At 33.1% G+C, this 20,104-nt stretch overlaps 1 protein-coding gene across 1 annotated transcript; it reads left to right on the forward strand.

Moving 5' to 3' along the window:
* The first annotated feature begins 1,773 nt into the window (after positions 1-1,773).
* On the forward strand, positions 1,774-16,091 carry LOC113517274 (protein white). The gene is made up of 13 exons (XM_026901908.3): positions 1,774-2,107; positions 6,427-6,646; positions 7,247-7,485; positions 9,205-9,276; positions 9,714-9,893; positions 10,624-10,781; positions 12,159-12,339; positions 12,619-12,795; positions 13,210-13,341; positions 13,744-13,972; positions 14,465-14,570; positions 15,014-15,185; positions 15,519-16,091. Exons 1-13 carry the CDS (start codon positions 2,024-2,026, stop codon positions 15,618-15,620), a joined length of 2,052 nt encoding a protein of 683 aa, XP_026757709.2. The 5' UTR covers positions 1,774-2,023; the 3' UTR covers positions 15,621-16,091.
* Positions 16,092-20,104: the final 4,013 nt, after the last annotated feature.

Raw genomic sequence — 20,104 nt, forward strand, 5'->3', positions numbered from 1 at the left:
TAATTCCATCTACCCAAAGGTTGTTTGGAAGAGATTGCTTAGCAATAAGACCGCCTTTCGTATTACACTATACTTATCGAAAATTCTTTAACAAGTCGTGTAATTTTGATGCAATAAAGTGTTAAATATATAAATAAAAAGTTGGAAGTTTCTATCCTTTAGTCTCATAAACGAAGTTGCAAATATGTATTTGTGAATAAATTCTTTTACCACTTGTTTTGGTGGAACGAACTTTCTATTAATTTGTTAGTCTAGATATTACTAGAAGTTTTTTTATTAGCATCACATTAAAATAGTGAGCCAAGCATCTTAGCCTAGATTCAAACATTATCAAGCATTATGTAAATTTTATCTTGTTTTAGGCTTGTTTAAAATCCAAGTGCTTGATTCAAGCTGCTTTACGGTCTCGGGTCCTATCCATAGAGCTATCAATATTTCATATTTTTAACAATAAGATCTGATCTAATATATACGGGTACGCCGTTTCTTTGTGTTCATTTAAATACTGAAAATAGGTAACACGTATCTTATTAATAATAAAAAATGGCGCATAGCTCATTTATTATCACTACTATATAGCAAAAATATCTACAATATTCATTAAAATAATTATAATCTAGACCATACACTGTTAGTGGATTAATAAATAACAAGCTCATAAGATTACTTACTTAAAATGCTTCCTATGTAGTGCTAAATTCTGATACAATGTAACTAGTGTATTGTTATTATAACGTCGATTTAGATAGGTACATTACATCCGATCCGTTCATTGTAAATATATTTTTATTTATATTATTGTATAATTAAGATTTGTTTATTCAGTTTATAAATGTTATTGTGTTACTCTGCGGCGTATATTAATAATATTACATCATTATTATATATAGGTACGATATTATCAAAAATAATTATGGGGAATTGGATTATATGGATAATTTATGTGATTTTTTATGTCGACAAATCGACCGAAACTAACATTATGCTATAATGAGATTACAATACAAATAATATTATGCTTAGCTTTCGTATGGATCGTATCTATGTATATTACAAGATGATTATGTTAGATCAATCAAAAGAGGGGTTTCAATGAATGCCGTTTCATAGAGGCGTCACGGAATAAATAACCAAATAATATTATAATTGAATGAATAATGTAACTACGTTAATAATATAATTGTGAAATAGCATAAGGTATAATATAAAACGGATATGTTAGCCATATTGTTAAGAATCATAAATAAATCATCTCAAGTCTTATATACAATAGTTCCTTTGTCATGTGTCATTGTATTCATACGATAGAAGCCAGATTGTAAAAGGTAATTCATTTAAATATTGTTTAATTAATTTACAATAATAATTATTTGCTATATCATGATTTTTTAATAAACACAATACGAATATTTGGTGTTTATAATTTTTACCCTTACAGTGTACGAATGTGTGCAAAGGTAAGAATGTGTGAAGTGTTCAAAAGGATCCAAAAAACTTGTGAATATTTTTAAATACTGTTCTTGGTGTTGCAAGCAATAATTATATTTTGGTTTCACTATTTAAGAGTGTGTTAATAAATCGCTTAAGTCTACATGTAATCTATGATATAAATTAATCTAAGAAATTAATATACACAAAAGTAATAAATAGCTTGTTTGTTTGTTTTAAATTCTAAGTTGTACAACACAAATTGCATGTTATGCTACAGTATTTATTGGGAGACATTATCTAAAAGCTGTTAATCTAGATATGTAATTATTTAATGAAACAAGCAATCTACAAATGATGTCTGTGATAAACACACGTATCTACTTCGACTAGTCAACAGTGTCGCGTACGGCGCATCGGGTCGCTGCGCGCAAGCCTTCTATACCACTCCATTTCATTGATACTGACTGGCGCGCGTCCTCTCAACTTTCCCGCCAAAACGAAAAACTGTGTGACATTACTTAGTTTCATTCTGTGTTTGCCATGACAGTGATTCTATAATAATATTCAATTATTTGTGCAGTTAATATTAAATATGACTATTGCAAGCGAAGAACAGGAACCACTTATTTCTACGTCCGTAGAAAATCAACGTGTGACGTACAATAATTCTCCGCAGGTAAAAAATAATAAAAAAAGTATATAATTGATTATTGTTCCTTAAAAGTCTTTAATCGACACAAAATTGTAAGATCAACTCTAGAGTAAATCCCATTGACTGTATTAAAAGAAATATATATTAAAATCGGTTAAGAATTGATGGAGCTATCGCTTCGACATGTAAAAAAACTCAAGTGATCTAAAACCTCGTTTTGAAAGACGTTATATGGTTAAATACACAATTATATTTTTTATTTTACTAGTATAATTAATATACCTAATAACTTTATACTGATTTTTATTAATTTTTATTTTTGAATTTTATTATAATTTTACTACCTAGGCAATTACTTTCAAACTGAACTTTTGTAGAAATATGTAGAGGTACCTTTACTATACTACAATGGATATTTACCTTTGTAAGTACGAGACAAATGTTTGGGATACCGAGATAATATAATGTATATTTATTATCTTACTTAAACGATAAGATTTGAGACCACGGTTAAATCCTGATTTATTGCATGTAAAATACTATGTAGACAGCTTTGGAAGTATGTATATAATACACTCTTGTATATTACAATAACTTTACTTTGTGAGTCAATATGATTAGATAAAATATTATAGGCCATTTAAAGTTATATTTGCATAGAGATCAAAATTATTATAAGTACACTACCAGTAAAACTGAACATTTTTTTAAGGAAACTGTTCAAACAAACGACAATTTCGAGTCTCCTATACTCAAATAGCTTCTAATATAATGAGTTTAGAGAGCGAAGGGATTGTTAGTAATGCAGACTACCAGTTGCTAGCAACATACCCTGGTAGATTGACCTCCACGTGGTTACCCCTGGAAACCATCGTGCTGAATCCCAGGTGTAATCATCACGATGGGCTAACTGACTTTTTATTCTCACCTATTATCCCTCACTGGCGTCCTGCCAGCGTACATCGTTAGCGTAGGCAAGGTAACTATTCCATTATCATTTAAAAAAAATATAATGCGCAGACAGACATTCATTCATATTAAAGACCTAGCACTAATATATAAGACAAACCAAAATTTAAGAAATATCGCATTCTATATTATAAAGCATTTTAATTTATTTACTAAGACCTTTTTATGTGTAGAAACCGTAAGCGCCTTTCCTTAGATAATGTTACGGAAATTTTCCAATGTGTCAATACGGAGAAAGGAAAGTGAACCGTATTACAAAAGCGTTTAGATAGCTACATCAATAATGTATCTGCCACATTATAAAATTAAATTTCAACATTCAAGTCAGTGGCCGGACTAAAAAAACGAGCAAAACTATGTATTTAATTTTACTCAAGTGCACCGGTTTTAGAAAGAATGTTAGATTTTAGTCGAAGTTAATGTCCTAATTCGGTGATATAAGATGTTTATGTTAGTATATTTATTTAATAATAATAATAGAATGGTAATCCCGTTTGTGCTCACGATATATGATGGTGGAGTATAAGTGAGGGATAAAGTTAGGTCCAGTATTGCCAGATTAAGTATTTTTTTCGTAATTTAAAAAAAAAATCCATTCGCGAAATTTTGGAGAAATTAAATTCTTGAAGATGTTTTTGGAGAAAAGTGAAATGAGCTTGAAGGAATTTGTATAATTTTTTTTTTTTGTAATTTTGGGTAATATTTCTAGTATTTGTAAGCTCTGTAGAGGTATATAATTACAGTAAAATACATGACTGACATTATCCGTGTGGTCTCGGCATAGAATAGGCCACCCCTCAGTATTCATCAGAAATTAATCATGATGGTGTTTAGGATTGACCACGTGAAGATCGATTTGACAGTCATCAGCTTGGCTGGTGCTCCTTTCTAACAATTCCTTTCATTTCACGTAAATAGACGAAGCAAACAAAGTAAAATAGTAACATTATGTCCACTTACAAAAAGACGTCGTCCGCTTAGGCCTCAAATATCTACTTCCTAAAAGCGTTTGGGCACAAATAGCATGGGTGTTACATCCTCTGTTAGTGCTACCGGTCTTCAGTAACCTTATCTACTTACCTCCGGAAACCTTACCTTACTGCGTAATGCCTTATTAACGACCCCCAGTAATACTATAAGGTAATTAACACTCAATTTTTGGCTTCCAATATTTTCACACCGTTGTTCACACTCTAAAACATTCAAATTAGGGGAAGCTATTATAGTATTTTCGTGTAATTGTAGTAAGATAATCCAGAGGGAGTCTTTGTGCAGAAATTGTTTGCTTGGGTACCTCTGTCCCATTCGTGTTTCAACCGTAAAGCAGTTGTGTTTGCATGACTGTGTTTCGGTTTGAAGGGTGGGATATGGCGTGCATTTACAGGGTACAGAGGAATAACACCTGAGTCCTCAGGAATGGCAACGCATGGGGCGTATCATGGGCGAAACGGTATACTCTGTTATATCCATGGTATTGCTCATGTTTATAGGCAACGGTATCACTTTCCATCAGGTGAGCCGTCAGCTTCTTTGCCATTCTAAGTTGTATAAAAAAAAAGATTGCCATTCCAAGATTATAAAAAAAATATTATTTCTGAACACAAGATTTACTTGAACAATTTTTGAAGTAATTTTAATCTATTACTGTTATTTTTTTTTTTTATTATGGATTAAAATATAATTAATTGCAGAAATGTGTGCAAAAAATACTTTAAAAAAATCCAAAATAGACGCCCTCTAATCTCTCATTTGTTAAATTAGGTAGACAAGTATACAAATGTTAGTTATAATCACTATACGGGCTTACTTGGCTTCTTAGTGCGTAACTGTATTCCGCCATTATCCAATACATTGGTCGCTATAAGGGGGTTTGCAACGTTCATTCAAGAAAATTCATGAAATTAATACTTTTGCAGAGGGTTAGTATCTATGGGTTTGTGGTTACAGCGTGTTACATACATATACCAGAGGGAGACTTTGTACAAAAGTCGATTGCTTGGGTACCTCTGGTCCATTTGTGTTTCAACCGTGAAGCAGTTGTGTTTGTATGACTGTGTTTCCGTTTGAAGGGTGGGATATGGCGTGAATTTACTGGGTACAGAGGAGTAACACCTGAGTCCTCAGGAATGGCAACGCATGGGAGTTATCATGGGCGAAACAGTATACTCTGTTATGTCCATGGTACTGGTCTTGACCGGGATATATTTATTGACAAGGGTAGCCTATCTCCTTCTCCATTCTCTGTAGTAAATGTATACTAAATGGCATAGCTATTGGTTAAGCTGTTAAGGCGCTAAGAGGCAAGAAACAAATAAACATACAAACTCACATGCACACAGTAAGGATTTCGTTTTGAAGGGTGTTAAATTATGGCAGGCACGGAAGAATCCTTAGTCCTCAGGAATAGTCATGTTTGAGAGGTGCCATGAGCATCACAATGCACTCTATGACGTTCAGTGTGCATTAGGCAACGATTACCATTTTCCATGAACTTGTTTGCTATATATAATTATAGGAGAATAATTCTGTTAAATTTTTATTTGAACAACACTGGTCAATGACTTGTTGTTTGCAAGGATTAACGTGGAAGTCATAAAAATGACAATGCCAATCGAAAACCTGGATCGATTAATCAGTAATACGAGTGGGTAGATAGTATTTTTGTAGTCACTTTCGTTGCTTAATGTTAAGAAAGGTACCACTGCTTTTTACCCTTATGATGTCTATCCACGTAAGGCCCAATGTATGTTATACTGTTTTTTTTTTCAAATAAGTCTAATGTTGTTGGCCATAGATAGCTTTTACAGTTTCACCAGATATAACAGGGCGAATATAGACGGTGCTCCAAATCTATAGAAGGATGATGACATATAAAACATCGTTTGCCAATAGTTGCTACGCTTGGCGTGCGGGTTGGCAACCGTGCTTAGGCTTTAGTGATGTTTAAAGAGGAATGATACTGCCTATCCCTCAAACATTAAATTCCCTTAGTCGGCTCTTACAACACCCACAGGAATGGAAGAGATGACCTATTCTACGCCGAAACCACACGGCAAATGTAGTGTAGTGCAAGAGAACGAATGTTCGAAATAAAAGCATATAGTGGCCTTTACGGAGAGAGACCATATCTAGTGATGTGAATGTGAAAAGGACTCCATTTTCCGCGCTTAGCCTCTCATTTGGGCCATATCTAGTGATATATTAATAACTCCTTGAGGGTATCGCTTCACAGTGTTGATCCCATAAGAATTTTGTCAATATTAAAAGATTTTCATAGAGTATTAAATTATTTTACATATAATGCTATAAGTTACTATACTCAATTTGGTTTTAATTAAATTCTGTAGGTATTTCTTTTACTTATTCTCTCACAGGATGGGAACTCCCCTCCAGGTACACCATCAGGCACTGGAGATGTTACCGTATCTTTTTCACGTAACTATGGCACTATCGGGGGAGTGGAGAAGGTTACATACACTTGGGCGGACATCAACGCGTTCGCGTCTCAAACCAGGTCCAGGAGACGATTCTGGAATTTCTGGAAGACATCTTCCAATGGCATGTTTCAGCAGAGAAAACAATTGTTAAAAAATGGTAAGTAATATTAATTGCAAATTTTTATTAGTTCTAGAAAAGGCTAGAATTTATTATGACAGTCCATTAGAATGTGATAGAGTAACAATACACTTCAGTATATGAGTACATAAGCCCTCATTAATAGCAGCATATGAGGGTTACCACTTACTGGGATGATGCCGAATTATAAGCTACCGTTATCAGTATCCGATTAGCTACGGAAACCTTCGGCATATGTAGATGGCATTAAGTGTCGAATTTCAATATTCTTTTAAAAATTATAAATACTTTTTATATGTAATTTATAATTTTCACTAATTAATGTGTAAATGTCTTAAAAGTGAATATATAATTTAAGATTTGATTCCAAAAGAAAACATCGACTTCAACCGTAGTAAAACCAATTATTTTGGTTTAAAAAACTAAACCACTGAATGGATTTTGATAAAATTTCTATGAGACCAGTCTGTCTTCGCAGATAAAAAAAAATACAAATTGGTTTATAAATAAGAAAGTTATGAGGTAGCAAACATAAAAAAAATCTCCGTTTTCAAAGTCGGTTGAAAAGACTGGTACGATGTGTAAAATGTATACACTTTCAAGCGACGCTTCTTTTAGTAAACGGCGCAGCATATCCTGGCGAGTTACTGGCCATCATGGGATCTTCTGGAGCCGGCAAGACTACGCTTCTCAACACACTAACTTTTCGAACACCAAGCGGCGTAGTGTCTAGTGGTACAAGGGCACTGAATGGACAGCCAGCTACTCCGGAAGCGCTGACAGCGCTGTCTGCGTATGTTCAGCAACAAGATTTGTTTATTGGTACTTTGACTGTTCGAGAACACCTAATTTTTCAGGTAAAATTAATCTGTAAATTTAAAATAATACTGATATACTGTTATTGAGCCTGAATGGTCGCGTACAGCGTGATATTAGAGGTGTTTCTTTCCATGAACGCTCAAGTTATGGAATGAGAAGTAAGCCCTGTCGTGAATTTTCCAAGAGACATAGGGTTCTTCAAAAAAGAGTGAAGAGGTTTCTTTAGGATCGGCAACTCAAGTGTAATGCTCCTATTATTGCAGGCGTTTATAGGCTACGGTAACCGCTTATCATCAGGTGGGCCGTATGCTTGGTTGCATTTGCTTATTAAAATCAGGCGAGGTAGTTTTCATCTAAAAATAATCTTAAAACTCATCTAGTATATATATACGGTGCCTTACTTATGCATAAAGGCATTGTCAGAGGGTACCACTATGTATCCAATGTCTTGGGCGGGAATAGGCAATTGCCTAAGGGTCTCTATTCCGCTTCGACAAAATTTTTATTTCGAGAAAATTTCTTTAATTGATAATATTAACATTTGAAGATTTGTAACTAATAAATTTTTAATGACAATATTATTTTTTTATATATCATCATCATCATTATCATCATATGTTCACTACTTTGGAACATAGGCCTCCCTCAAAATAGGAGTTTTGTTAGTAGTTGCCACGCTTGGTAGGCGGATGATTAGTTTGTTTTGTAGTCTATTATACATTTCTGCATCAAACTAAAATACTTGAAATAGTTTTCCGTAAAATAGTATTAAATTTAATCAGAATCTCATCTCGTTACAAATAAATATATTTAAATAAAGATAAAAACTAAAGTAAATATGCTCTTATTTTTTATCTTTATTATTGTGACATGTGTAATTGTGTATATACGAGAAGTATATGGTATAGTAGGTGCACGTTTCTTATACAATGCTACCGGTTGATTAATTGGATTCAATAATACCGAACGGTGACTTGTTGACATGAGATGAGGAATGGAAGGAGAATACATTTATGTCTTTACATCTTTAATCTATATTAACTAATATAGAGGAAAGATTTGATTTTGAGTTTGTAACGAACCACTCTCTCTTTTCCCGTGGGTGTCGTGAGAAGCGACTAAGGGAAGCGTCCCTTTAAAACATCACCAAAACCAAATTGCGGTTGCCAATCCGCCTGCCAAGCATGGCAACTACTGGCAAAGTCTTACAATAAGGGGAGGCCTATGTTCAGCAGTGGACAGTTAACGGCTGATATGATGACGATGATGAATGGATAATTAAAAAAAAAATACCTACATAACAGAATTTAAAAATTCTTTCATCTAAAGCTATATTTTTTTTAATGGATGAAAATGGAATGGTAACCCCGCCTGCGCTATCGGGATATGCTGGCGGGGCACCAGTGAGGGATGATAGGTGAGCATGAAGCAGGTCAGTTGGCCCATCGTGATAAATTCATCAAAAAATAATCACGATGGTTTCCAGGAGGAACCGCGTAAAGGTCGTCCTGTTAGGGTATGTTGCTAGTAATAGGTCTGTTGGATCTCATTACTAATAATCCCTGTCTAAAACTATATTATCAGCGAATAACATGGGTTGTATTTTATTTAATCAAGTTTATTTCCTAAAAAGAAACTGAGATGGGAAGTGTCTAAAATAACATGTCTGCTTATCGCATGAATAATATTTTCACTTGTAGATCTTTTTATTTTTATACCATATTCTTAAATACAATAAAATGTCTCTATTTACACAGGCTCTAGTGCGCATGGACCGACATATACCATACGCGCAGCGCATGCGCCGAGTGCAAGAAGTAATTTCCGAGGTAAAATTATTTTCAACCAACTTTAAAAAGACAGTTCTCAATTCGATTGTATTTTTTTAATGGACTTTCTTTGGTACGTTTTTAGTAAACTTAATAAACTTAGTAAAGCCATTGTGCATGACATAAGGTATAAGTAAGTATCAAGTTAAATATTTAACTTACCCATCAGTGATGGTCAACACTAATTTAATTCGAATGATGGCGGTAGACTCGCTCTCTACCATGTTGGGATTAAAATGCTTGGCGAAATGTGGGACAAATATCACTAAGACTACAAGTTTAGACATAATGTTTTTACATATTATAAAAATATATATATTATTTACTTAATTCACTGAATTTACCTAAGTACAAATATAATATTTTTATTTTTCTCTACTTTTATATGTACTGTTGAAAGTGTAAATGAGTTTTTAAAGATACGTCTTGTTTTACAGTTAGCTTTATCAAAATGCCAGAATACAGTTATTGGGATACCAGGGCGTTTGAAAGGCATATCAGGTGGGGAGATGAAGAGGCTATCATTCGCAAGTGAGGTCCTCACAGACCCTCCACTGATGTTTTGTGACGAACCCACCTCAGGATTGGACTCATTTATGGCACAAAATGTTATACAGGTAATCAAATCGTAAAGTATGGAATCCTTTTAAGAGATAGATCTATAAGTAAAACTGAAGATTTTTCTCCAAAAAATCATGAGTAGAAATTTGACAAGAAGAAAAAAGAAGATTTAAGGATTATTAGAGATGGGAATTAATGCGATCAGGGATAGATAGATACGGGAGTTTCTAGCAGGTTACTTGTGACCATGGCAAGTGATCTAAACGAAACTCAGATTTACATTACTTTAGCGATCGCGTTAATTCTCCGTCTCTTATAAACCATAAATCATGCAACTCAATTCTAAAAGTTAATATAACTGAAGATAATTCTCTTCTTCTTTAGAACGATGTTCAATTTCTTTGATAGAACACTTTCAAAAAATATGCTGATGTTTTTAACTTTACCCTATATAACCCATGATTCTATACTATCTTTTGTTGTTATATTTTCATCATCATTACCATCATATTAGCCGTTATCTGTACACTGCTAAACATATACCTCTCCCATAGATTGGAGGGTTTTACCTATATTTGCCACACTTGGCAGATAGGTTGGGAACCGCAGTTAGGCTTTGATTATGTTTTGGGAGAGACGCAACTGCCCATCCGTCAATCGAATAATAAGTTCATTAATCGTCTCTTATGATACCCACGGGAAAGGGAGAGGTGGCCTATTCTATGTCGTGACCAGATCGTGTTATATTGTACATAGATGTTAAGTGTGCCTTTTAATTTCGGTCAGGTTTTAAAAGGTCTAGCGCAAAAAGGAAAGACGGTGGTGTGCACGATACATCAACCATCATCTGAGTTATACGCAATGTTTGATAAGCTGCTCATCATGGCGGACGGCCGAGTAGCATTCTTGGGCTCTCCTGATCAGGCTACAGAATTCTTCAGAGAGTAAGTAAATCTTCCCCATGTTGGCTGTTAAATAATTACTATAGTGTTCTTTATTTATAATTGTATACCGCGTTTTATTGCCTCATTTCACTTTTCTGTAGAATCTTCAATTTTACATTTGTATTGAGTGAGGCATAACCGTAACATCTCGTTGAATCACAGGTATCTACTTTTATTGGCATAACGACAAATTTAATAATTACTATACCGTGATAATTTATTAACGTCACGTTATATAAACTCCCTCTTACAGTTATTTAAGTGAGCCTGATGGCCTGAAGTCTTCAAATAGTTCTTCTGTAAAATTGGTAGCCCATTGGAATTGAGCTATTGAAAATATTGTGCTTAATTTCTCTTCGTATTTAAAATGTGTTACGTCAGTGAAATCAGCAAATTCCCAGTGATATCTTCGAGTTGCAATATTCTTTTTTGTATGCAACTTAGAATGGCAAATAAATTGACGGCCCACCTGATTAAAAGTCATAACCGTTACACAACAGAGTATACTGTGTTGTCCATGATACCCTTAATGCGTTGCCATTCCTGAGGAGTAAGGAGTTATGTCTTTATACCCTGTAATTTTATTGTCATATCCTATTGTTACCGATATAGCTTATCATCAAAAGGGCTGTATTATTTTGCTACGAATACACATAATTAGTTTTTTTGATGAAATTTGAATGCTGTAGATACTAAGTCACTTTTTATATTTTGAGTATAATTGTTCGGAATATTGAACTTGATTAAATATAAAATACCAAATGCAGCCTCTTGTTACCTAGTAACCTTTAATGTGAAAGTAGGACAAATGACATGCAAGTGATTCTATATACACAAGGGCGTTCAGCATGAATAAAGATAGTAACAGGTTTGGACCGCGTATTTCTAGGTCTAATATTTGATTTAATGCTTAATGATTTCTGTGATAATTCTAAATTTACACTATTTGCATTAGTATTTTTGACTATATAATATACTTAATATCAGGTAATCTGTGCTCTACAAATGCATATACAATGATATAAAAATATTATTCTAAATCCTTATTAGTTTTTAAGAAACATTAGAATGCAAAATTAAATAGAGGAAAGACGATTGCATATAGCTGAGATACCAATTTTGAAATGAATGAAGTGTGTTACACGAATGCACAAGAATGAATATGTATATCAAAGAAAGTTTGAAAGTAGTACCTACCAATGACAGAAAAGTTAAAAAGTCTATTCATTTGAACCGAATGGGCAATTAAAATCGGCTCCTTAACCTATCCTTGGTCTTTCCAAGTTATAGAAACAGAGTTAGCAGGGATTCTAAAAATCAACCTTCTCCTATAAATTGAAGATACTTTACATATTTTTATATTCCTGTATTTGTTAGACTCGGAGCGGCTTGTCCAGCAAATTACAATCCTGCTGACCACTTTATACAACTCTTAGCGGGGATGCCTGGCCAGGAAGAGGCAACTCGTCATACTATAGACACTGTTTGTACAGCCTTTGCCAAGTCAGAGATAGGTTGCAATATAGCAGCGGAGGCAGAAAAATCATTATTTCGTGAGGTAAGAGTCAATGATCAAAAATTAAAAGCTTACTTTTAACATAAAGCCGTTTAGTTGCATATGCTCGTTCATATAATGTTTGTTTATTATTGTAGTTTATTTTTTCTTTCTTTTTTTTTTCTGCGATATGTAGAGAAAATAAAATTATATTCGATTGTTTTATTTTAAAACTTATTTATGAAAAGCTAATATTAATCTGAATAATTATATTTACAAAATAGGTTCCAGATTTATACGTATAACGCTTTTATTTTATTAAATTATCCTCTTCCAATACAGAGTAAGCTATCTGGTGGATGGACAGAAGCAGCATGGGCTGGAGCTGCCGCAATTCGGTCACATCGTTCCCCATATAAAGCGTCCTGGTGCGCTCAGTTCCGAGCAGTTTTATGGCGGTCATGGCTATCTGTCACCAAAGAACCAATGTTGATCAAAGTGCGCTTCTTGCAGACTGTGGTGAGTGGTATATATAAAACTAGAAAGTAAAAGAACATCAGATTTTTATTGTTTTTTCGACTTCCTGAAACTTATCAATTTTGTTTTCGTGGTGAGCAATGTTTTTCCTAATATTACAAGATATACATGTTTTATGACTTTTATAGCTGAAAAAGCAAGAGATAAAAGTTGATTATCAAAGTTATATTATATATATCTTGAAAAAACATAACTTCTTAAATTGTTTGTTTTTGCTACTGTGCTACGAAGTTGTTCAATTTTTGTATTAATTTTCATTTTCAATCTAAAATAAAAAATTTATTTGTTTCTCCAACCAACCCATTATTGCAAATCGAAAAGCCCCAAAACAAAAGACACTCAAAGTTCTCAGTTAATATTAAGAATATTTCTAATTAAGGTAAATTTTATGGTTAGATGGTGTCAATACTGATTGGTGTGATCTACTTTGGCCAACACCTGGATCAAGACGGCGTGATGAACATCAATGGAGCCATATTTATATTCCTTACAAATATGACCTTTCAGAATATTTTCGCTGTTATAAATGTAAGTTATATATTATTTGCTCTAGAAACTAAAACTAAACTAAGCTGTATTCAAATCATATATCTATAAAAGCTATATTCAGATTTTGTAAGTCACAAAATTTGTAAAAAATATTTCATTATCAAAAAATATAAAACGACCTAAAAACATAAAAAATTCTTGCTTACCTAATTGCAAAATTTTGTATTTATAGGTTGAACTAGATGTTACTAACACTAACACTAACTTTTCAAAAAGTGTTTTACCACCGAAACTGAATATTTTTCACAAGAACATATTATATCGGATGTATTAAACGATCATACTAACTTGACAGACAGATACGACGTATTAAGAATCTATAATTTTTTATTGTTTTATGTTATTTTTTACGTAACAAATTTACTTTTTCCACTTCGTCAGGTCTTCTGCTCAGAACTGCCAATATTCATTCGGGAACACCACAACGGGATGTATCGAGCTGATGTTTACTTTTTATCCAAGACCTTAGCGGAGGCTCCTGTGTTCGCCACCATACCACTCGTGTTCACTACCATAGCTTATTACATGATAGGGTTGAATCCTGCACCGGAGAGATTTTTCATAGCTTCAGGCTTGGCTGCACTCATCACCAATGTTGCCACGTCATTTGGTAAATTATCAACTACTATTTTGACAATTTCAGAAAATACGTTTTTAGACTTTAGTTTAGGCGATAAATTAGTGAACTACAACAGTAATTAAACTAATGAATCAGGATATGTTTTTTTAAGTATAGATTCAATAGTATTAGTATTTTGGTATTAAGTTATCATTTTATCCACCAATTAGTTTACGCTAGAATTTAATTATGTTGTAAATTACACACAAAAGCGCTTATTAAAAAATTCAGAGCATAAGTACATTAATGATCTTTTTCCAAAGTTTTTATTGATATAATGCGATTTGTTAGTTTACGGTGAATAATTTTCTAGAACTGCAACTTTTCATATATAATCTTACTACACACAATATTCCTGTACGATTATGGATGTAAATATTGAATTCGCTTTATTGATTTGTCTAACTATCTGGTTCATTAACAATTATTTATTTTTAGGATCTGCGTATAAAAGCATGATTTAAATTTAATTATTACATACAGGTTACTTGATATCGTGTGCCAGCAGCAGTGTGAGCATGGCTGCCTCAGTGGGACCCCCAATCATCATACCATTTATGCTCTTTGGTGGATTTTTCCTAAACTCTGGGTAGGTTTGATTGTCTACCAAAACATTTTATTACTAGCTGTTAACATTAATAGCTGTTAGATTTGTTAGTTTTATAATCATTTACCATCGACTTTAAGAGTCTCCAATTCTATTGCTCCGAAAATATTAAAAGCAGGAAAAGTATTCCATTACAGCCAAGCAGCAAGAGCATGATTTGAAGCTCCAATTCTTAGTTAACCGTAGGTTAACAATTTATCAGTGTCAAATATATTTGACTTCTCATAATGTTCTAAACAAAATTTTTTCTTACTTGTAAATGTAGAAATGTTTTCTATTTTTAAACTTTTTCCAACATCATTAATGTATATAAGAAATGGAAAAAGCTGCATTGTAGCATATTCAGCATATTTAGTTAATTCTATGGAAAGCAAATTTTCATAAGATGCACTGTGACTTGCTAATCATCTTTGTGATCTTTAAAGGTCCGTTCCGCCGTATCTCAGTTGGATATCCTACCTTTCCTGGTTTCGATACGGAAACGAAGCATTGCTGGTCAACCAATGGTCTGGAGTCGATTCCATTGCATGTACAAGAGAAAACTTCACATGTCCTGCTTCTGGGCAGGTCGTACTCGAGACTCTGAGTTTCTCTGAGGTAAGCCAATAAAAGGATTTTGGGGTTAACATAAAAAAAAATTGATAAATATTAGATAAAAAGCAAGAGGGTTGTAATGGAAAAATGTTGCAGAAGAAAATTTTGGTTGTCCACACGGGTGTAGTTCCAGTGAAGGGTGAGAATAAAGTTTATTGGCCATAGTGTCGAATTTACCAGAATTTAATTCTCGTTTTATTTAATTGTTACATTTTTCTTTTTGTACTTGTTTTTCTTGTTTCTAATATGAATGTACAGTAAAGCTTTTACGAACAAATGCACGTAATAATACAAATTTCTTTATAATATTTATAATTAATAACATTGTTTTTGCAGGATGACTTCCAAATGGACATAATCAACATGGTACTCCTATTCCTTGGATTTAGATTTCTCGCTTATATAGCACTTTTATTGCGCACGCGGCGCGCGAAATAAATTATTAGTAGGTTGAAAAATTTACCTACCAATGATTGAATCCAATGAGATTTGAACCCAGATCACTCTGCTGTTCGGATCGAGCGTGTTCCCAGTTACAGCAAAGAAGGATTATCAGCTGGTGAATTTTTTAACCACTTCAAACATAATTACGCCCGATATAGGTGTTAAATAAATGTATACTTAATTTTGTTATTATATATAATGACTGTACGTATTCCTATTTTAGAAACTTAATTCGTTTTTGACAATATCTGTCTATTTATAATGCTGTATTCACAAACTTCAGACAGATAATGTTCCATTAAATTTTTGGATTAAGCCTATGTTTAGTAGATGAAAATTCAATCAAATTTTGTTTTATTTTATTTATTATTTAATGAATCGGCCAATACATTGGTGACCATTATAAAATTATATACATAAAATAGAAAAGAATTTTATTTATGAGTGAATTGATGTAATCGAAATGTATATACATTATATATATTTTTTTGTGAATAAAATTTATTATATAATTCCTGAGTTTTCTTTTTATAGTGAGAGTATTGTAGACACAATATACACGCTCAAATTGGGCTATTTAAGAACCGAGTTTCAGATGTTGATTTTATAGTTCTTTTAGACTGTGGTTAAAATCGGTAGAGACGATGCGAATCATTCGTATAAATCACTCCATATCTTTTATTTCATTAACATAATAACGGATATATAAATTAGGTTAATGATTTAACATTTTGCATAAAATCAAGTTCTTCATTATTATGAATTCTTTATACAGATTGGTCTGTATAACGCATTTCCGACGAAGACCTATTACTTAAATATTTTTTTTTTTATGAACGACTGACTTTTTGCTTACTACTTCGTACGCGTAAACTTTGAAGTAAGAAAATCAATTAAAATAGACCACTTCCATATGACGTATCAAAATACAATATACACCATATTTTAATAACCCGGCTTGCGCTATCGGTATATACTGGCAGGGCACTGGTGAGGGATGCTAAGTGAAGATGAACCAGATCCAGTTAGCCCATTGTGACAAACTCACCAATGATTCAATCACGATGGTTTCCAAGGGGACCTGATATGGTATATTACTAATAATAGGGTTGCCAATCCGTATTACTAACTATCTCTTTCCCCCAGATTCTAAGTTAGACCTTTAGGAACATAACTGTGAAACTGCATCCAATTTCGTGCAGCAACAGTGTATTGATAGAGCATCGAGTTTTAAAAACGGATCAACTTTTTGTTTTTAATCTGTGTTCTACATACTTACACACATCTTGACGTACAATTAAATATATTAATTATTTAATAAATAAAAAAGAATTTTTACGCATTAAAAAGATAGAAAAATTATAAAACGAAATAAATATAGAAGTTATAAAGGAAACACTCATAACTATTTATCACGTAAAATTGTACGAAAAACTTGACCCGCTTTTCTCGAAGCATTTGTATGGAGACACTCTACCTATATAATATAAGAGGTAGATATAACCCATATTAATATTTAGTTGGTTACAAAAATTGATATGTCGAACCAGTTAGACGAGAAAGCGTTAATGACTCTTAGACGTCATCAGATGGTAAATTAATTCAAAACTGTTAATATTGACCCAAATTAGAGGAAAGAACCCCAATGATCTTGACGATGTGGTTTTAAATGGCTATTTATTTATAAGATTATTGACCCTAAAAGAATACCTAATACTATATTTTTAATTACTTTGTTTTGTTAACAGTATTTTACAATCACCGGAGTGTTAGTTGGAAATTTAAATTAACACAAATATCTACCCAATGTAAACTCACTAACTTTATGGACCGCATGGCTACTACACTCATATTTATTCTTTACTAGCAAAATATAGAATAGGTTACCACTTCCTTTCCCATAGATATCGTAAGAAGCAACTAAGAGAACTTAAAGGTCGAGGGCTGGGCTGCAGCGTCCTTTTTAAACAACATCAAAACCTAATTGCGGTTACCAACCCGCCTGCCAACCGTGGCAAATGCTAGCAAAATATAATTTAATAGAGGAGGCCTATGCTCAGTATTAGACAGTTAACGGCTAAAGTCATGATGATAATAACGATGACTAGCAATATCCCGCAGTTTCTCTAGCGGGAATGACAATACAACGTATCCTATGTTCTGAGTTATGATATAACCTAAACGTGTACCGACTTTTATTCTTTTATTTCTTCAGTGTTTTTAGTTTGAAACCTGTAAACATTTATCCATCCTCACAATTTTTCAAATTTTTACGACATATTATACAATTTATAGATTAAACTCTTAACTTAGTCTAAACATGTTTATGCTAATCTCTAACCTGTTACGCTTTTATTTCAACACGATAATATAATCTCTTAGCCTTTTCCTCGCAGTTCATGAAAAAGAGAAAATGCGGAGCCATATTTCACTCTATTATAGTTTAAATTTTATAAATATCTCTTTCTCTTTCTTTCTAATACCAACCGTTAAGAGTATGAGCAGGTTCTATAGCTTGTAATAAATATAGCATCGAGTCGTGTCTATAGCGGAAGCGACAGCCATGAATTGCTCTGTGACCCGTTGCGTATCACATGACTGGTGGTAGACTTTTAGGGTTGTCAGCTATGAATTAAAGATAATAAAAAAAAATTATAATTAAAATATATTATATATAAATATTCTGAACATGACAAAATTATTCAACCCTATCATTAATATCGATAGAGAATCGTAATTCTAAATTAATCTCCTACAGTTGCTATGAACTAGTCTATTCTCTCTCTCTCTCTAACTGACTAGGGACTTAGTAAGAAAATAAATAGAAAATAAATATGACGGTTAGAAGGACTATTCAGCGGTTGCCATACATATACATTGGACAAGATAAAACAGAAATTTTAAATGATTATCATCATCATCATCATCATCATATCAGCCGTTAACTATCCACTGTTGAATAAAGGCCTCTCCCATAACGGGGGGTTCCAGTCTGTGTGTGTCAATTCATCACGCGGACATAGTCGCAAGTAAAAGAAAGTTATAATTTATGGAAATTTCGTTGACAACCCTAACGTGACATGAAAGCCGAAGCCTCACAACGTAGCTGTCACATCGGTTATGTTTACACCAATCGGCGGTGGTAAAGCTATTTACAAACGATCAGAGATTAGGCGGACTCTGCGCCTTGATACGTCACTGGTAAATAAGATAGTTATATTGTATGAATGGAAAAATAGACATACATCTGCATATATAGACATGTATAAAATGAATTTGGCATTGATTGAATAATTTGAAGGAGTATTCTATCAGTAAAAGAGAACATGATAAAAATATGGGTCGTAAAACCAAAAAAAAAATTAAGCGTCCCTATACTAACAACTGGCTGTGTGGTTCCGGAATAGAAAGGGTCACTCTTCCCGTTCTCGTGAGTGTCGTAAAATGTGACTAAGGGAACTTAATGGTCGAGGGATGGGCAGCAGCATCCCTCTTAAAACATCACCAAGGCCTAACTGCGGTTGCCAACCCGCCTGCCATGCGTGACAACTACTGGCAAACCCCTCCTTATGGGGCAGGCTTATGTTCAGCAGTGGACAACTAACGGCTGATAATGATTAAAAACACAAATATTTTTTTATTTAACGAAGGTACCTAATAGGCATACAGCCCGTCTAAAGGTTAACAGTCACCAGGAATGTCACGTGCACGGACCCTGATACATCCATCCAATTTGAAGAACATCATCTTTAGGGAATAGCTCAATATTTTTACAATTTGTAAAAAAAGTTCTATCTGACTATAAGAGTAAGGTGGTTTATCTTTAAAAATATGGAAACAATATTTCTTAACAAATATTAATAATTAATATATGTATATATATATATATTAAAAACCGAAATACAAATTAAAAACCGGCAAGAATGAGCTGGCTGAACTAGTACATGTTGATTTTACGTCAATGTGTTAAGTTCATAGAACTTTATTTGGAGTACCTAATAAATTTATTTACGGTATTTTGATTTTAACAATAATATATTATGGTTAGCAAATAAAAAAATATTCTAATAGAAGTCATAAAAGTCACAGATGATTTAAAAGAAATATGTCAATTACCAGATTCTAATGACGTCAAAAAGAAGGTTCTCGATTCGTCTCTTCTTTTGATACTAATTATTTTACCTTAATTATTATTCTTCCTGTACTTATTAAACTAAAATAACACGACGCGATAAAAGTAATTCAGTTCACTTTACAAGAAAAAGCCTCAGAATTACTTCGATCTGGTCATCATAGGATCATTCGAAAAGAACGGATATTTTTACCACACTTTTGTTCCATTAAAAGTAATTTGTAATAAAGAAGTGGATTAATGTTCTAAAGTGTTTAATCCTACTAATATAAAAAAATTTATAACTGTTACTGATAAACGTTCATAGTAGCCGATTCTATATCTTATTCTATAACCTATCTACATG

Source organism: Galleria mellonella, unplaced genomic scaffold, assembly GCF_026898425.1.
Source record: "Galleria mellonella isolate WM207_F2 unplaced genomic scaffold, CSIRO_AGI_GalMel_v1 utg103, whole genome shotgun sequence".
Classification (NCBI taxonomy): Eukaryota; Metazoa; Arthropoda; class Insecta; order Lepidoptera; family Pyralidae; genus Galleria; species Galleria mellonella.